The sequence below is a fragment of the Bos taurus genome, chromosome 5, assembly GCF_002263795.3.
Source record: "Bos taurus isolate L1 Dominette 01449 registration number 42190680 breed Hereford chromosome 5, ARS-UCD2.0, whole genome shotgun sequence".
Lineage (NCBI taxonomy): Eukaryota > Metazoa > Chordata > Mammalia > Artiodactyla > Bovidae > Bos > Bos taurus.
This window is the reverse complement of record NC_037332.1, coordinates 119,206,255-119,224,011: the sequence shown is the minus strand read 5'-3', so window position 1 is coordinate 119,224,011 and position 17,757 is coordinate 119,206,255. Positions and strand designations below refer to the sequence as shown.

The 17,757-nt window shown below is 62.7% G+C and overlaps 1 protein-coding gene across 6 annotated transcripts in view; it reads left to right on the top strand.

Moving 5' to 3' along the window:
* Positions 1–17,508, top strand: part of BRD1 (bromodomain containing 1) — a 37,214-nt gene extending 19,706 nt beyond the window's left edge. The window contains exons 4-13 of one of the 6 annotated variants that reach the window (XM_024992836.2): positions 1,385–1,516; positions 1,849–1,977; positions 2,210–2,522; positions 3,926–4,186; positions 9,080–9,184; positions 13,819–13,954; positions 14,298–14,425; positions 14,643–14,752; positions 15,476–15,630; positions 16,114–17,508. In XM_024992836.2, the coding sequence (XP_024848604.1) occupies positions 1,385–1,516; positions 1,849–1,977; positions 2,210–2,522; positions 3,926–4,186; positions 9,080–9,184; positions 13,819–13,954; positions 14,298–14,425; positions 14,643–14,752; positions 15,476–15,630; positions 16,114–16,297 (1,653 nt within the window). In that variant the 3' untranslated portion in view covers positions 16,298–17,508. The other 5 variants (XM_024992835.2, XR_009494727.1, XM_024992837.2 and 2 more) reach the window with 5 other exon arrangements.
* The last annotated feature ends 249 nt before the right edge of the window (positions 17,509–17,757 follow it).

Here is a 17,757-nt window from a genome sequence, read left to right as displayed (position 1 = left end):
TGCCAGACGTCTATGGGGTCGCACAGAGTCGGACACGACTGAAGCGACTTAGCGGCAGCAGCAGCATCAATTAAAGACTGCTCATGTGGAGTCAGAAAGGCAGGCCCTTCTGTACACAAGAGGCGTGGGGCTTGGTCACGTCCTCCCTGCAGCTTCCTGCTTGGCGGGGGCACTGTGTCGGAGGCAGGGCCTGTGGTCTTGCAGCAGTGGTCGGCACAGCAGGTGGGCATCGGGTTTCTGGGGACTTAATGCTGTCCTCTGTCTCACGTGGGCACCAGGCCAAACGGCCTTGGAGCTCATATTTTCAGTGTCTGTTTCAAACTGACGAACAAGATCATTTCAGATGCTCTCGGGGAATTTGGTTTTCTGAGCCCATTGTTTAATGTATTTACTGGCCTTGTTTAAACAGCTGATGTTACTGTTAACTCCTGTTTGATGCCTGAGAATTTCAAATAATGTAAAAACAAGCCGGTGATTGGAATCCAGTAGAGCTGGAGGATGCCGGTGGAGGGGAGGCTCAGGCCCGGCTCAGTCCCTGCGCCCGGCCTCCTGGGTGGGCCCCTCTGCTGCCTTCCCCAGTAAAGCGAGAGGGGCCTTGCAACTCTGGCCACGGGTTTTTCGCCTTCAGACCCTGAGGTCCTGGAACGCAGCGTCAGCCTTAGGGTCGATCCTCTCAGAGCAGAGTGCTTCCTGCTGCCAGGGTTCAGGGTTTGCACTGGGATAGGGGTTGGGGGCCGCGGACGCAGCCACATGGCTGTGCTGTTACAGCTCACTCCGGATGGGGTGGGCCCCAAGGGGCAGAAGAGGCTGAGGAGAGAAGAGGGCCTGAGGCTTGTGCGGAGCGTTCTGGAAAGCGGTGCCTGCGCCGCTGCAGCCGGAGCAGGTCCATGGTGGCAGCGGCGGCAGGGAAGGGGAGCCTCGTGCGTGAGGTCGGACTCGGCTTCCGGGTGGCCTTGACCGGGAGGGCCCCAGACTCCCGCCTGGAGGCTTAGTGGGGGTTGTGGGAGGAGCTGTGGTGGGATAGTCTTCAGGTGTGCTGAGCGGCTAGCAGGTGCGGCGGTGGGAGGGTGGGCCCCGGGAGCTGGGGGCAGGCAGCCCTGAGCCCCTCCAGGAGGCTCTGAGGACCCCAGGCCCTGGGCAGAGCTCGGGGAGGGAGGGGAGCGAGGCCGGGGATGCGGGCACTGGCGGTGGGGTGCAGGCGGAAGCGCTGGGCGCCCTGGCCGCGCGCTCTCCCTGTCCGGCCCCACCCCTCGCCGCAGCGCTGGCCTGGAGATGAACCAGCTACAGGCGAGCTTGTCCCGGGAGGAGGCGAGGGGCTGAGCCGCGGAGCCCTCCCCTTGCGTGTCTGTGTCGGGGACAAGGTCGACTCCATTCTTCTTCTCAGAGAGAGAACGACGAGGAGATTCAAGCTGCCAAAGAGAAGCTCAAGTACTGGCAGCGGCTGCGGCATGACTTGGAGCGCGCGCGCCTGCTCATCGAGCTTCTGCGCAAGCGCGAGAAGCTCAAGCGGGAGCAGGTGAGGCTGCGGGGGCGGGGCGCCCCGGGAAGGGGCAGCTTGCGCTCGGCCCCGCAGTCCTTGCCCCAGCTTCCTCTGAGTGGTCCTCTCTGGTGAGGGGTGCTGGTGGCTTTAGGGGTGATACCCATCTCTGCCGTGAAGAAGACTGGCTGGGGTGGGATCGTGGTGGTGTCCAGCGGGTCCCAGGAGGTGTGAGCAGGAGGAGGGTACCGCTTGCGCCTTTAACGTGGACCTCCTTTGGCCCCTGGACGGTGCTGCGCCCTCGAGGTGGGAGGTGGCTCCTCAGAGGGAGTGTCCCCTCGGGCGCTGAGCCCTGGTGCCCTGGCCCCCAGGTGAAGGTGGAGCAGATGGCCTTGGAGCTGCGGCTGACCCCGCTCACTGTGCTGCTGCGCTCGGTGCTGGACCAGCTGCAGGAGAAGGACCCGGCCCGCATATTCGCCCAGCCAGTGAGCCTGAAGGAGGTAGGTGTCCTGGCCTCCTGTGCCGGCCTCCCTCGGGTCTGCAGTGGCCCAGGGGATGTGGAACGACCCCTCCCAGTGCGTGCGTGTCTGGCCAGAGGACCTGGGCTGCCCCGCGGTGCTGCGTGAGCCTGGAGTGCGCCTGTGTGTGTGTGTACATGACGGGTGTCCTGGTTATGTGGAGTGTGTGACTCTGGTCGTGCCTGTAAACAGTTGCTTTGTTCCCTGAAATCAGGTCCCGGATTATCTGGATCACATCAAACGCCCCATGGACTTTGCCACAATGCGGAAGCGGCTAGAAGCACAGGGGTACCGGACACTCAGGGAGCTGGAAGAGGACTTTGACCTCATCGTGGACAACTGCATGAAGTACAACGCCAAGGACACGGTGTTCTACCGGGCCGCCGTGCGGCTGCGCGACCAGGGCGGTGTGGTGCTCAGGCAGGCCCGGCGCCAGGCAGACAGTGTCGGCTTCGACGAGGCCTCGGGGATGCACCTGCCCGAGCGGCCGCCCCCAGCCCCCCGGCGGCCTTTCTCCTGGGACGAGGGTGAGCACGGCCATCCAGGAGCGGGTAGGGGGGCATTTTCCCTGATGCTGGAGTGCAGGCTCAGGAGGCGGGATGCGAGCTGCACGCTGGCTTGAGGTTTCCTAGGAGCCTCGTGAGGACTTGTGTTCACGTCGTATCTTCAACCTAGTATGCCTGAGTATGGTGATTTTAATGTGTAAGTGACACAGGAATCATAGAGGGTCGCTTTCACTGGCTTCTTCTCTGTTTGCCGTGTGGCGTGTATCTTACACTCAGCACATCTCTGCTGAGAGCATCCACGTTTCAGGTGCCCACTTGAGAGACACATGAGCCGTGGCCCGAGTGGGACAGCAGGTCGCCCTGATACAGACCAGGGAGCAGTGTCGCTCGGGCCGTGTGCTCAGGTGGGCCTGGGGGCCTGTGAGGACGTCCTGTGGCAGAGGAAGCCCCTGGCGAGGGAGTAGGGAACAGGTGCAGGCCCTCCCTGCTGGGGTCTGCCTACCTCACGAGGCGGCCTCCAGAGGGACGTCCTGTGTGCGCTGGCTCTCCCAGGTCCTATCCCCTCCCCCACCTGAGCGCTCGGGGTCGGGAAGGGGCGCCGGCCGTGCAGGAAACAGCCGGGCGCGTCACTGTGAGTCTCTGCATCCATTTCCGCGCCCAGGTTTTCACGAAGGATGGACTGGGGCGAGAAGCGCACTTGTGTCCCCTCTGCGTTTGGGCGGCCCCGGGCCCCTCCCCACGGTGTCCTCTGCCCGAGGGCAGGCCAGATGCTACAAGGCTTTCGGATGAGATAGGATTTCTTGCTGTGAGCCTTCCCATCTGTGGCGTCCTGTTAGGACGCGCTGTTACTCGATTCCCTGCACTGGCTTCTTGCTCTTCTCGTAATGAGGTGGGCGCTTTAGGGAGAGGTTTGCCGGTGGAGCAAGGGCGTCTCCTTGACTGATGGCCGCGCTGCCGTGCTTTTTGTCCCAGGTCTGTCTGCAGGGGGTTCTGTAGACTCCTTTAGTTTCTTAGCCGCCTCTCACTGACTCAGGGTAGTCACTTTATACGTTTTGGTGTTTGGCTGAAATTGAGAATTCGTTAAGGATTTTTCTTATAAATATGCCCCAAACACAGGATTACCTGTGAACTTTGCAGCCCAGTTAAAAAAAGCCACATAGCCACCTGGGACTGTGACTTGGGCTCAGACGCACTGGCCCCGAGCTGGCACCCCTGGCTGGTCTGGACCTCTTTCCGGCCCTTCTTTGCCTGGGCACCTGGTCTCGGTGGGAGAGCTCAGCGTCCCCGGGCGCGGCCCCGGCCCCCGTGTCTGCCAGTGGCACCCAGCCAGCAGGCGCCATGCGAGGCGGGCCCTGGGGCCCCTGGTGAGGGTCTCAGGTGGGCGGCGCCCATGTGGCGGCTGATGGCCGTGTCTCTGCCTCCAGTGGACAGGTTGCTGAACCCGGCCAACAGGGCCCACATGGTCCTGGAGGAGCAGCTGAGGGAGCTGCTGGACATGCTGGACCTCACGTGCGCCATGAAGTCCAGCGGGTCGCGGAGCAAGCGGGCCAAGCTGCTGAAGAAGGAGATTGCTGTCCTGCGGAGCAAGCTGAGCCAGCAGCACAGCCAGCCCCCGGCCGTGGAGTCAGGTACTGCAGGCTCGGAAGAGGACGGTGCTCCGCGGGGGCAGGAGGCCGCGGAGGAAGGTAAGCGCTCGGAGACGCTCCGGGCTGAGGCCGGGGTCTCGTCCTGTCTGCGCCGAGTTTGGCCACTTAAAAACGTTGGGGGTGAAATGAGATTTGTTTCTCGAGCGCGGTTCAGGTTGTCCACAGCCTTGCAGGGCGGTTGGAGGGTGAAGGGTCGGTGTGCCGGCAGGCACGGCCGTGTGCTGGGGCGGGAACGTGGAGCAGAGTCTCCCAGCAGGTGCCAGGTAACCCGGCAAGGCTGCTCGGGGGGAGGACTGTCTCAGCCCCCCTCCCAGGGCGTGTAAGGTAGCAGGGCCCTCCAGTGGCCCCATGCCCCTGTGGGTGGGACGCGCGCCGTGGGGGCCCCTCCCTGGGGACAGCCCCGGGCTCAGCCTGGGCTCCTGGAGGTGCCCTTCAGGTGCCCTTCGGGCGGGTGGAGGGTCCCCCCCTTCTGCCCTTCTCGCCTCACTTGGGACTTGGGTGTTTCAGGCAGCAGCACAGGCCATGGGGTCAGGCTCCCTCCCTGCACGGCTCTTAGCAGCTGTGTGTGGTTTTTCTGAATTTTTACCACTTTGTCCAAATAAGAACAACAAAGCGGTTCATGAAAGGACGTCGAAAGCCGTCCTGCTGCTCACCCTTTGAACAGGGCCGTGGCCTCTGCGGGTGTGTGCTGGCCTGCGGCCCTGCCGTATTCTGCGGTGATGCCGTGACTCTGTGGTGCCTGTGGGCGGGTGGGCTGCTCTGGTCCAGTGGTGTCCTGGGGTCCAGCTGCCTGAGGAGCAGCGGGTAGGACCTGGATCCCTAAGCTTTCTCTGTTGGGAGAAGGTGGCCGTGTGGTGGGGCGGGGCCCCTCGTGGTGCCCTCTGCCTGGGGGGCCGTGTGCCAGCTGCAGGCTCTGGAGTGTCCCTGCTCGGGGGCGGGACTCACGCTTGGACGGTAGAGTCCAGGGCCTCCCTGCCATCAGCACACTGGCCCTGCCTGTGGGTTTGGTTCCTAGTAGCCCTTCTCCCGGGGGCCTTTGGCAGCCGGGTCTCGCTGGACTCCTTGGCTGTGCTCCCCTGTGCCCTCGGGGTTCTCAGGGTGCAGGGCGGCCCCTCCTGCCAGCCACCTCTGCTGCCCCCGCTGCCCCTCAGGGTGAGGGCGTGCGTCTCCCTTCTTGGGGGAGAACGGGTCACCAGGTTGGTTTACTATCCACAGAGCAGCTTCTCTGAGCTCTCCCGCTATGCGGGTGTCCCTGCGGGCCCCTCATGCTGCTTCTGGAGCTGGGCCCACGTTAGAGGAAGCCAGCACAGTGGTCTGAGTGGGGCCGGCTGGAAGGGACGTGTGGGAGGAGCAGTGTGGTGGAGGTGGCTGGCCAGCGGCACGGGTGGGGGTGCCCCCTGTGAGGCGACAGACATCAGCGCTGGGGGTGTCTGTGAACAGTGGTCGGTGCAGACCGCGGAGACGGCCGCGTGTGAAGGACTGCAGGAACATGCTTGGGAACACGGTCCTGGGACGGAAATCACGCAGTATCGTCCATCACACCTGAAAGGGCAGTGGTTTCTCAACGTCTTAGTTGTCATTTGATGCTCACGGGGTTTCCCCTGGAAACCCTGATGAGGAGATGTGGGGCAGGCCGGAGGGGTGGCAGCTGTGACCTTCCCATGGTCAGCGGGGAGCCTTGCAGGCAGGTCTTCAGTTTCCAGGTTGGTTTTCTTGAGCAGTGGGGGCCCAAACAGTCAGGAGGGCGTGGCCGTGGGCCTCAAGGGGGTGTCTGCCTCCCGCTGCCACACTGCGGTCTAGTCTCAGGGTGAGGCTCTGTCTTCGCGGCTCAGGACTGGGTCCTCTCCCTCCCCAGAGGGGTAGGGGCTGCCGGGACCACTGCAGCTGAGGCTGGATGACGAGGTCACGCTCGAGTTGGGTGGGGGGCGCCCTGACTCGGGAGAGACGGCGGCACGGTGTCGAGTGAGGCGCCAGGCCGGGTCCCTGGTCCATGTGTAGCTTTGGTTTGGAAGCATCTCATGGGAGGTCAGTGCCCGGGGCATGGATGGTGGCGTGGGGTGCCCTGGGCAGGGCCCATGCTGATCTGTGCGTCGTGAGTTCCCTCAAGTGGGACTCCAGATGCCAGGTTTCACGCTGGTGCGTCCTGAGGCTCTGCGTTCGTTTATGCCGCGAACACGTCATTTATTCCAGATGTTCCCGGAATGTTTCTCCCGAGCAGCTGAGTGGTGTGTTAGCAACCAGTGACCGCGGGGATGGTTAGTCTAGTGTGTCGACCCCTAGGGCAGGCCCCAGAGCCAGTGACCGCAGGGAAGTCGGTCTCGTGTGTGGTCCCCGAGGGCAGACCCCCGAGCCAGGGACCGCGGGGAAGTCAGTCTAGTGTGTGGTCCCCGAGGGCAGACCCCCGAGCCAGGGACCACGGGGAAGTCAGTCTAGTGTGTCAACCCCAAGGGCTGGCCCCAGAGCCAGTGACCGCGGGGAGGTCGGTCTAGTGTGTCGACCCCGAGGGCAGGCCCCAGAGCCAGTGACTGCGGGGAGGTCGGTCTAGTGTGTCGACCCCGAGGGCAGGCCCCAGAGCCAGTGACCACGGGGAGGTCGGTCTAGTGTGTCGACCCCGAGGGCAGGCCCCAGCGTCCCTGGCCAGCACCTGCTCTGTGGGCCGCCAGATGGCGGGCACAGTTCTGTCTGTTCCCGCCTGACGGATGAGAACACCGAGGCTTGGAGTCCGCGGCCCATGAGGGGCCCACAGCTGGTGGGGTGATGGTTTGCACTGGGTCACCTGAGCACCTTCTGCCGTGATCCCCGCCATCTGTGAGGCTGTGGACACCCGGGATACGTCTGTGAGCCGCGCTGGCAAACTCAGAGCCCTGAGCCATAGCGTCATCTTCGGGAGGAGGAGCGAGGCGCCCCTAAGACGAGCCCCCCTCGTGGCTGGTGCAGGCAGTGTGGGCACAGTGGGTGCCGCCGGGTTCAGGGCCTGTGTGCTGGGGGCAGCTGCCCTGGCAGGAGTGCCCAGGCCTGGGGTGGGGCGGCCATCGTCTTGGCCCGCTGCCGAGTAGGGGCCTTGGGAGGGGCGTCCTCCACGGAGGGAGGGGTGTCCTCCATGGAGGGCGGGGCGGCTCCAGGGCAGTGCGGGTCCCCTGCCCAGGTGGAGGCAGAGGCAGATGCCGGCAGCTCGGGTATCAGGTCAGCACGAGAGCCCCTGTGGGGCCCCAGGTTGAGGGGAGAGGAGGCCTCTCTGGGGAACGAGGGGGGCCTGCTCCCAGGGAGCGTCCAGTGCTCACTCTGCCCGCCTGCAGCTCCCCAACGGGTCAGTGTCCCTCACAGCCACGGGCAGCGGGTGGGAGCTTCGTCACCAGTCACCAGCCACACGCCGTCAGCAGGACTCGAGCCCTGCCAGCTGCACACGTGTTTCCAGTTTGCACGTGTGTTTGCACTGACGTTTCTAACGGCTTTGGTCAAGGAAAGGCTTTCTCTTCGTTTTCCGAGCCGTGTCACGAGCCTTCGTAGGCTCGAGTGGCGTCTGAAAGCTCTGGGCGGAGCCTGAGCGCTGCCGCCCTCCTGGGCGCCAAGCCTGGCTGGCCCGTCTCACTATCAGTGGGGAGGATTCACGACGCGCGCTCCGACGAAACGCGCTCCGAGACGTAAGTGAGCCGTGGACGTCGTGTAGCTTTTCACTTTCAAAATGACTTCGAGTTGAAAACTTTAACATTGTGCTGCTTCAGATAGATGTGGGGAGGTTTGCAGGCTTCGTCCACTAGAGACGACTTTGTGGCCGTGTGTGCTGCGCAGTCACTTCCTCTGTGTTGCACGTCTTGATGCCAGCCTCAGCCTCGATTGGAGGAAAACCTCAGTGGCTTATCCCAGAGGACGTGCCCAGCCCGTCCTCCAAGGACAGGTCTCTCCAGCTACCCAGGGCCCGGGGCTAATGCACTGGCTCTCAGGCGTCTTGTTTTGTAATTTCTAAAAGCCTTTCTAAAGAGGCTAAGATAGTCGTTGTCCAAAGATTATGTTTTTATCTTTCAAGTCAGATTTAAAATAACGAGCTTGGATTGTAACGTTTCTGAAGGCGGCACGGTCTGAGAGCCGATGGGGGGCTTCCCTGGCGCGTTTGCAGCCACTCACGGCTCCGTTTTTTGACATCAACTTAGAATGCCCTGGTCAGAAATCAGATTCACATGCTTGTTTCCTTCTGTTTGCTAACCTTGTGGACCAGGTCAGGACTGTGGGAATGCCCGCTTAGACCCCCTTAGTTACGTGACATATTTTTCTTCCTCAAGGTAAGTGACTGTCGATTGCAGCGACTGTCATGAACTCGAATGGTGTCTTGGGCTGGCGCATGTGCGGTGGTCTCAGGAGCCTCTGACCCTGGGTGCAGGTGCCGGCCGGGCGTCAGGGGCGCGCACAGTGTGGCCGTGGCTGCTTGCAGACAGTTATGTGTGATGCTGTGTTTCCTTGACTGAATTAGTGTTTTGGTGGACTTCACAATTATAGTAAGTTTTATGATAGCTTTGAATAATTATCAGCTTTCAAAAATCACTTTATTTATAATTTTTTCAGGAGATAAATCTCCCCCTAAACTTGAACCATCAGATGCATTACCTCTTCCTTCAAACTCGGAGCCTAACTCAGAACCACCAACCCTCAACCCAGTAGAACTCCACCCAGAGCAGAGTAAACTGTCCAAAAGAGTCACATTTGGTAATGAGTCACATAGCACTTGCACTCAGAGCGCGCTGCTAAGCGGACACTCTCCAGAGCCCACCCTCGCCCGTAGTGGTGCTGCGCCGGGGGCGGAGCCATCGAGCGATGTAAACAGACGCACTTCTGTTCTCTTCTGCAAATCGAAAAGTGTAAGCCCCCCAAAGTCTGCCAAGAACACTGAAACCCAGCCAACTTCTCCTCAGCTAGGGACCAAAACCTTTTTGTCTGTAGTCCTTCCGAGGTTGGAGACTCTTCTGCAGCCAAGAAAAAGGTCGCGGAGCACCTGCGGCGACTCTGAGGTGGAGGAGGGGTCCCCGGGAAAGCGCCTGGACACAGGTAAATAGCGCCACCCGTGCGCCCCCAGTCCCGGGCGGAGTCGGGTGGGGGCGCCTCCAGGGCCGGCGTTTGCCCTTTGCGTCCACGGGAGGAGACAGACGCTGTTTCTTTTGGAGAAGCACCCAGTCGCAGGCCTGACGTGGCAGCACCTCAGGGTGGCCGAGGGCTGGGGTCGGCCTGGCCTGGGGGCCCTGCTGGTCCCTTCCGGGGAGTCTGGGCCCGGGAGGCTCCCGACTGGCGGGCGCGTGGGTGCCGGGCGGCGGGCCCCTCTTCTGAAGCCTGCGGGCCCGGGTGGACGCGGCGTGCCGTCCGCCTGTGCTCTGTCCTGTGTGGCTTGGTTGGGTCACGTGCACTGAGCCGTCTGCTGCTAAGGTAGTGCGAATGTGCTTCTGGTTTATCACGGAGCTCTCGTGGCTGAGGTCTGTCTGGTGAACTCCCGTCCGCGTGCCTGCGCTCCTCAGGAGCTCCCGGGCTGTGTTTACACCGGGCACCTTCGCGCCCCTGTGCTCAGCCTGCGCTGAACCCCAGCCCTCCCGGCGGAGGCACGGGGTTTCCGTGTGGGTAAACTAGCGGTGGGTCACCCTCGCGTCCGCTCCACCGTGGCTGTGCTGCGGGTGTCTATGGAGATGTGCTGGCTGCGGACCAGAGCCGTGGCGTGAGCTGTCGGTGCGTCGGTCACAGCCACGCAGAGAAGTGCGTCCTCCCCTCTGCTGCTTGGATTTGAGCCGCAGCGCAGGTTCGCGGGGTGGGTGGGTGCCCAGCTTTCACGGAGGTGTGTCTCCTGTGCCTTGATGGATAGACCGGTCTTCTTGTCGCCAGAGTAAACTTGTGCCCGTTAATTAGTTCTATTAGATAATACACTTTCCAGTAAGCACAGTGCTTTGTTTTGATGAGCTGATAGCAAGTGGGTAATTGTTGGTGCGTTGTTGGGACTCTGAGCTCTGGGCTGCGTTAGTGCCCAGGACCCAGGTTCAGATGGGTCCCTTCGTGGCGGGGCCTTTCTCAGCTAGGCTTAGTGGGAGGCGCTCCGCTGGGTTTTCTGTTGCTAGGATTCTCCTAGCAGGCCCCCTGCTGCCGGGAGGCGAGTCGGACACCGCCCTGTGGGTCTCCGGCTGCTGGACTTTTGGGGCCTCTGGGCTCCCTCCCAAGATGTCTCTGTGGAAACCACGTCACTTCTTTGCTGCCACCCCTGAGCCAAGGACGCTGCAGGTTCTCGGGTGGTGGCAGCTCTGGAAGGCGGTTCTGGAGGCCTTGCGAGTGGGCTGGGTGTGTTGGAGGTGCCGGCCCTGCGGCCCGGCTCAGGCAGAGCCCTTTCTTCCTCTCCAGACAGCGGTGTCTTCCGTCTTCCACGCGCGGTTTGTCCTGAGGGTTTGCTTGGCACCAACCGGCCTGGTCCCCGGTCCTGGTGTGGCCTCACCCGGGCGTCTGGCGGGGCTCCGTGGCTCCAAGCCACAGACTTTGCGGTCTCAGGATATGGGCATTCGCAGCCTTGCAGTTTTCCCAGAGAGCCGTTTTGTGCCTCGTAGGAAGTCCTCGGCGTCCACTGCACGCGGCAAGGCCTCCTCCTTCCGGACACGCGGGCCTCTCGCTGCAGGTGCCCCGGGGGTCATCGCGTTGGCTGTTGGTCCCAGAGCCACGTCTCCGGGGCCCGTGCTGTCTGACTGCTTCCTCTGTGCCCGCCGACTCTTGGCCCAGGCCGGGCTCCGAGCTGTCAGCCCCTCCTGTCGCGACACCTGCCACGTGGCTCCTGGCATGCGCGCTGCTCAGGGAGCGTCTGGCCTTCAGTCAGACTAAACGGCTGTTTCGCTGTTTTCCAGGTCCTCGTTTTAGCTACTAACATGCGGGCTAACTCACTCTTTGGACCCTAACTGTTCTCTCTCGCTCACCTTGGACGGGAGAAGCGGAAGGACCCCTCATCCTTGCGTGTCACCCGGTCCTTGTGGATGGCATTGGAAGCGCCACACAAAGCCCACACACAGCACCTGGAGGAGCCAGGCCGCCTACCCCGCCCGCCCCGTCAGGTGTCCGGCCGCCCGCAGGCGCTCAAGCTGGCTGGGACGTCGCGTGGCCTCCCTGCGCCCGGGGTGGCCGTGCAGAGCGAAGCCTTGGGCTGAGGCGCCCTCAGAGCCGCTGCCTCCACAGGCGACTGACGTGGACAGACCTGGCCTGTGCTCGGCCGGCCCCGGACTGGCTCTGGAGGACCTGGGGTGGAGCTGGGGCCGGCGCAGGAAGGACCGCGCTGCCCAGCCGCGTGGCGTCAGCGCCTCCGCCCTCGCTGTCTGCTGTTGGTGCTGGCCCCTGGCGTCTGCCGCCCCTGCTTCTCCGGTGCCTTGGTCGCCCCCGGGGTCCCCGGGATGCACGGCTCTGTCTCTGTCACCACGCCAAATGCCTGCTGCCGGGAGCGGACGTCCTGTCCCCTGGCGTGGGCATCCGCTGACGGGGGACCCGCTGGCCTTCCTGCTGCTGCGTCTTCTTGGAGCTGGTCTGGGCACGAGCAGGGAGTCGGGATCCTACTTGCTGTGCATCTGTGTTTTCATTGAAAGGTGGAGAAACAACCCCAAATGCAGCTCCATCGCAACACTGAAAATAAAAGCTTGTAACCAAAACAGAGGCTGGCTGCGGCCCCTGCTGCCCCGCGCGTGCCCGGCGGGCTGTGGCGTGTGGGCCTGGTGCCCAGCGCACCTGTGGGAGCCTCTAGGGGCCTCCTGTCCCCGTGGTGTGAGGGTTCAGGACGCTTGCTGTGGCCCCGCCGACCGGCGTCTTGACTTGGGCCAGGGCTCCCCACTCGGCGTGTCAGTCTCTGGGATGGAGAAGGGGGTTTGAGATCCTGGGTGCCTCTGTCATCCGAGGCTTTGGCTCTGATTCCCAGGGAACCTGGGGGCTTTGGCCTGTCCCCAAAGCCACTTTTGACTGGGCCCTGACCTGACTCCTGGTGTTTCAAAGGGACCCTGTGCGAGCTCCTGCCCAGTGTCACTTCAGGCCCCGCGAGGTCTCTGGGCGGCGTGGGGCAGCTGGCAGAGCCTGGCCCTGCTCCAGCCCCGGGCCTCATGCCCTTGGGCTTGTGTGCCGCTCAGCGGGTAGCATGTGGAGGACTGCTTGACTCGCTCGTCACCCCGGGTGGGCGTGTCCCCAGCTGCCCCCGGGCCCTCTCTCCCTGGTGTCGCTCGTCACCAAGTGTGGGCATGGGCAGGGCTTTCGGCGCCGTCTCCCCGGGATGTGCTCAGGGTCCTGGGGCTGGCCCGTCTCCCCCTTTTCCCGCCCTCTGTCGGCCTTGGGAGGGCGGCTCCCGCCTCCCGCCGTGTGCTGGGGCCGCAGACGGCAGGCCCCGTTGACCCCTCACCGAGCCCTTCCCAGGCGCCGGGTGCCTGTGGGGGTGAGGCTGCCCGTCACCCTCTCGGGGTCCTCCTCTCCGCCAGCAAAGGCAGCTGAGCGGCTTGGAGGGCGGGGGGAGGCGGCCCCCAGCTCTGGTTCCGTGGCTGAGCACCCTTGGCCCTGCTGTCCCTGAGGGCGTGTCTGGGCCTGGCCCCGCGTTGGTCTGTCTGGGGGCTTCCTGGGGGTGTGGGTGGCGTCTCAGAGCTCCCTTTGCAGGGCTTTTGCCCGGGGACCTGGCCCCTGGGCTGAGACGAGACACGTGCTTTCTCTGGGTGGTTTGGTCCAGGTTCCAAAAATGAGTGTAACACCCCTGACTACCTGTGGCTGCTACTTATAAGTAAATAAGACTTGGTAGGAGAGAGAGAGTGCCAGGCCTGGGGTGCGTCCGGCAGAGCCGCAGCCTCCTGACCGGCTCACTGTGGGCGGGGCAGCAGAAAGCGCGCTGTCTTCCTGCATCTTTGAGGCTGTCTGGTAAAGGGTCTCCATGTCTCCTTTTATTTACAGAGAAGTATGTACAGCAGATGAGAAAACCAGTAATCAGCCAGTTCCTTCAAAACATTTTTAAAGAAATAGATTTTTAGATTTTTGAAGCATGAGGAATGGGATTCTTTTGGGGGAAAAGGCACCTCCCCCCTGCAGCCGTCGCCCAGAGGGGCCGGGCCGGGCCGGGCCGGGTGTCGCTGGACACGCCTCGGGCTCCTGGCACCTCGTGACCCGGCGGGTGGGGCGCTTGGTCTCCTCCCTGCCTCCTGCTGGCGTGGACTTCTGGGGCAGGACCTGAGGTTGGCTCTGAGGTCCTCCTCGATCTGCGGCCTGATGCCGTGGGCCTGTGGGCCGCTTGCTCTTCGGGCCTCCTGGCCTCCTGTGTGCTGTGGCAGGCTCGGTGTGAGTGGCTTCCAGACACAAGGGTCCCACGCGGACCAGACGCTTGTGTTGGGTCTCAGGCTCTGGAGGGCTGGGGACCCTGCTCGTGCTTTGTCTTGGAAGAAGATGTTCCTTCGCTGGGGACGTGCAGATCCCCTGGAAGCCTACCCAACCCCCACCCCGCAGGCTCAGGGCCTCGGTCAGTGGGACGGGAGCGTCCAGGAAGGAATAGCCGGTGTCTCTTTGCCTTCGTGGGATCTGTGTTTCCACTCAGTTCCCCCCTTCCTTGCGTCTCCTTGTACTGGGCGCGTGGGTGTGGGTTGCAGGGTGCGTTTGTCTGTGTTGTCCCGATTTAGAGAGCTGGTGAGCTCAGGGCTGCACGCACACTTGTTTTTCAGGTCTCACCAATGGCTTTGGGGCCGCGCGGGGCGAGCAGGAGCTGGGCGGTGCCCCGGGGAGGACCGCCGCGCCACGCCGCCGCTGCGCCTCCGAGTCCAGCATCTCCTCCAGCAGCAGCCCGCTCTGCGACGCCAGGTGGGCCCCGGGTGTGCCTGCTCCCCGCCACCCGCTCTGTGGAGCTCACGGTGGGGAAGGCACCGTGTGAGAGCTGAGCACAGCTTGCGGACGAACAGGCCGCGTCCATACGGGCTTCCCAGCCTGGTTTGTCGCGGCGATGGCTGGGAGCCCCTGGCGTCCTGTGGTTAGGACCTGGCACTCTCATTGCCTGGCCCAGGCTGGTCCTTGGTTGGGAAACTGAGATCCCACGTGGTGGAGCCAAAAAAAAGTGGCTGTAGCCCACACCGCCTCCCCTGAACAACCCCCACGCCGGGCACCCGTGCGCTCTGGGTGCTGACAGTCTGTCCGCTTCCCCCTGAAGCTTCAGCGCACCGAAGTGCGGCCGCGGCAAGCCGGCCCTGGTCCGCAGGCACACGCTGGAGGGCCGCAGCGAGCTGATATCCTGCATCGAGAACGGGAACTATGCCAAGGCAGCGCGCATTGCTGCTGGTGAGTGTGTGCCCACCAGCCCTGCGCGCAGCGGGAGGTGCCGGAACCCCGAGGCCCGGGGCTGCGGAGCGGGGCGGGGCGCAGCTGCAGAGGACTCCGACACCACGCTGGGCCACCCAAGTCCCCCGGTCCTGGTGTCCAGGTGATCTTAGGTGCGCGGCCCAGCGGGTCCTGAGGGCCCTGCCGTGACTCCCCTCTCCCCCACTCTTCTCCCCAGAGGTCGGGCAGAACAGCATGTGGATATCCACCGACGCGGCCGCCTCCGTCCTCGAGCCCCTGAAGGTCGTGTGGGCCAAGTGCAGTGGCTACCCCTCGTACCCGGCCCTGGTGAGTGCGGTGGGCGGGTCAGGGTGTGCAGGCACCCAGCCTCGGGGCCGCGTCCCCCGCTCCTGGGCCTGGGGCCACCCCAGCAGCGCTTGGACAGGTGTCCTGGGAGACCCCACGTGGAGTCGGGGTCTCAGGGTGTTGGGCAGTCAGGGTATCAGGGAGTCGGGGTGTGGGGGTCTCAGTTGGGGACTCGGAGTCAGGGCCTCAGGGTGTCGGGGAGTCGGGGTGTGGGGTTCTCAGAGTTGGAGTCTTGGAGTCGGGGTCTCAGGGAGTGGGGGTGTCGGGGTGTGGGCATCTCAGAGTTGGGGTCTCAGGGTGTTGGGGAGTCCGGGTCTCAGGGTCGGGGTCTCATGGTGTCGGGGTGTCAGGGTGTGGGTGTCTCAGATTTGGGGTCTCAGGGTGTTGGGGAGTCAGGGTGTCAGGGTCGGGGTGTGGGGGTCTCGGGGTCGGGGTCTCAGGGTGTTGGGGTATCAGGGTCTTGGGGTCAGGGTGTGGGGGTCTTGGGGTCAGGGTCTTACGGTGTTGGGGAGTCAGGGTGTCGGGGTCGGGGTCTCGGTGTTGGGGAGTTGGGGTGTTGGGGTCGGGGTGTGGGGGTCTCGGGGTCAGGGTCTCACGGTGTCGGGGTGTCAGGGTCTCGGGGTCGGGTGTGCCTGGCGTCCCTTCCCGCCCACCGCTCTCTGGCCGCGCAGCCTGTGCTGTGACCTCGCGCCCCGCTCTGTGCAGATCATTGATCCTAAGATGCCGCGCGTGCCTGGCCACCACAACGGGGTGACCATCCCCGCCCCGCCGCTGGACGTGCTGAAGGTCGGCGAGCACATGCAGACCAAGGCCGACGAGAAGCTCTTCCTCGTGCTCTTCTTCGACAACAAGAGGAGCTGGTGAGCGCGGCCCCGCTGAGCGCGAGCAGGCGCTCAGCCTCCCCCGTGGCGGGCGGGGATGCGGGCGCTGGGCCCCTGGGTCCACGTGCACCCTGCGGGCCCCACTCAGGCTCCCGGACCCCTGTCTCTGCAAGGGCTGCTCCTGCCGTGGCTGCACGGCCTTCTCCTCCGCAGCCCCCGCCCCGAGGCCTGTGTGAGGCCGACCACCCTGTGCGGGGCCTGCGGTGCCCCAGGTCAGTGGGGGGCGTCTTGCTGACCCTGCCTCCCCCAGCCGGCCGCCCTGCTGAGTTCCGCTGGGCAGCCCTGCCCTCCGCCGGCTGGGGAGCGGTGTGCCTGGAGGTCAGGCGGGGGCGGTGGGAGTGCCCGCAGGGCCCGCGCTCTGGGGTTCCGAGGCGCTGCCTGGGGTGTGGAGGCCGGGCGTGTGCGGGGTCGCCATGGGCAGGCGGTGCGCTCGGGCCTCACATTCTGTTTTCTTCCTCAAAGGCAGTGGCTTCCGAAGTCCAAGATGGTCCCTCTGGGCATTGACGAGACGATAGACAAGCTGAAGATGATGGAGGGCAGGAACTCGAGCATCCGCAAGGCCGTGAGGGTCGCCTTCGACCGCGCCATGAGCCACCTGAGCCGCGTGCATGGGGAGCCGGCCAGCGACCTCAGCGACATAGACTGAGGGGCGGCCGCCCAGTGTGCAGAGCTGTACATGCTGTACATTGTTCACCACTTAACTTATTCTGAGTTTTAGGGTTAGTTGAGTTCTTTCTCCCAGGGAGGGGGAGGTTTTCTTTTCCGGTTTTCTAGGACCCATCCCCATCTGGCGCCGTGACGGCGTGGGCGCATCCCGGGCGCCGCTCCGTTCCCCTCACAGGGCACCGGCCGGATGCTGCTGGCGTCATTTCTTCCATCTGTAGCGCTCTCTCTCTCTCTCTTTTTTTTTAAAGACTTTTGAATGTTTAATAATTTTGTAAATCATACTCTTTACACAGAGTACCACTATTTAATAGACGGGATGTACATTTACAATGACAAATGTGTATTTTAAGAAAGAAAATGACATTATTTTGAATGGTACTTTGTGGAAAGAGGTGGAGAATAAATTTATGCCGCGTGCATCACTCGCAAATCACCAAAAACACTCCGCCGCCTCCGTGAGGGCCGGGGCGGGCCTCCTGGGCCTCCCCTGCAGCCTGGCCCACCTGCCAGCCTCCCACGGTGTGCCTCCCAGCGGGTTATTTATTGTAGAAAGTGTATTCATTTGCTTTATAATGAAAAATAAATTTGCAGAAGTATATTGATATGCATTTTTATACAGGCACATAAAAATTCAACTTGCTTTGGGAGCAGGATGTTGGTTGTTGTATAAATGACTCTGGCTGTGTGTGCTTTGATTTTGTAACTTGTAATCTTTTGTTTACAATGAGGGGCTTTCTGTAACTCGTTTTGATTTAGAACACTTTGGTAGCAATAGAAACTTTGGATACATTTTTTATGGTACATGTGATGTACATAGGATTAGTACTTTATTTTTATTTTTAAGAGGTAAAAGCATTATGTTAGGGGAAAAGGTAGGGTGGGTTTCCAAAATTGCATTTTTTATATAAAAAAAATAAAGTCAAGATTTGGACGGTGTGGCCCTTTCATTCCTGCCTCCCTAGCACGCCGAGCGGCCGGCGGCCGGGCTGGGGAGGGCGCCCCGGCCTGCGCCTGCCCCTGGCTCGTGCCCGGCCTTCATCTCTCGTGTTCTGGGGTGTCGTTATTTATTATTTCACCTAATCATATTTTTATTTTAAAATGGTAGCTTGAAACTTTAAATGTTTTTTTCTTTTCAGTTTCCATTGTTTGTAACATTTCCATAGAAACTTGAAAATAAACATCTTCCTTGGATAGCTCTGTCCCGTGTCTGACGGCCGCCTTCTCTCTGCCGGCATCCCGGGTCCCCGTGGACGGCCTGCTGGGGCTGCCTTGCCGTGGTGCGGCCTTGGCCGTGGTCCGGGGGGACGAAAGGGACAGAGCCCTCCCGCCCAGGGCTGTGCTCGTGGTGGGGTGGGGGCTCCTGCACCTCCGCTCTGGGGCTGCCCCGCCTCTCAGGGCCGCCCGCTTGGCCCTGCCCGAGTGCAGCCTGCCAGTCTGCCC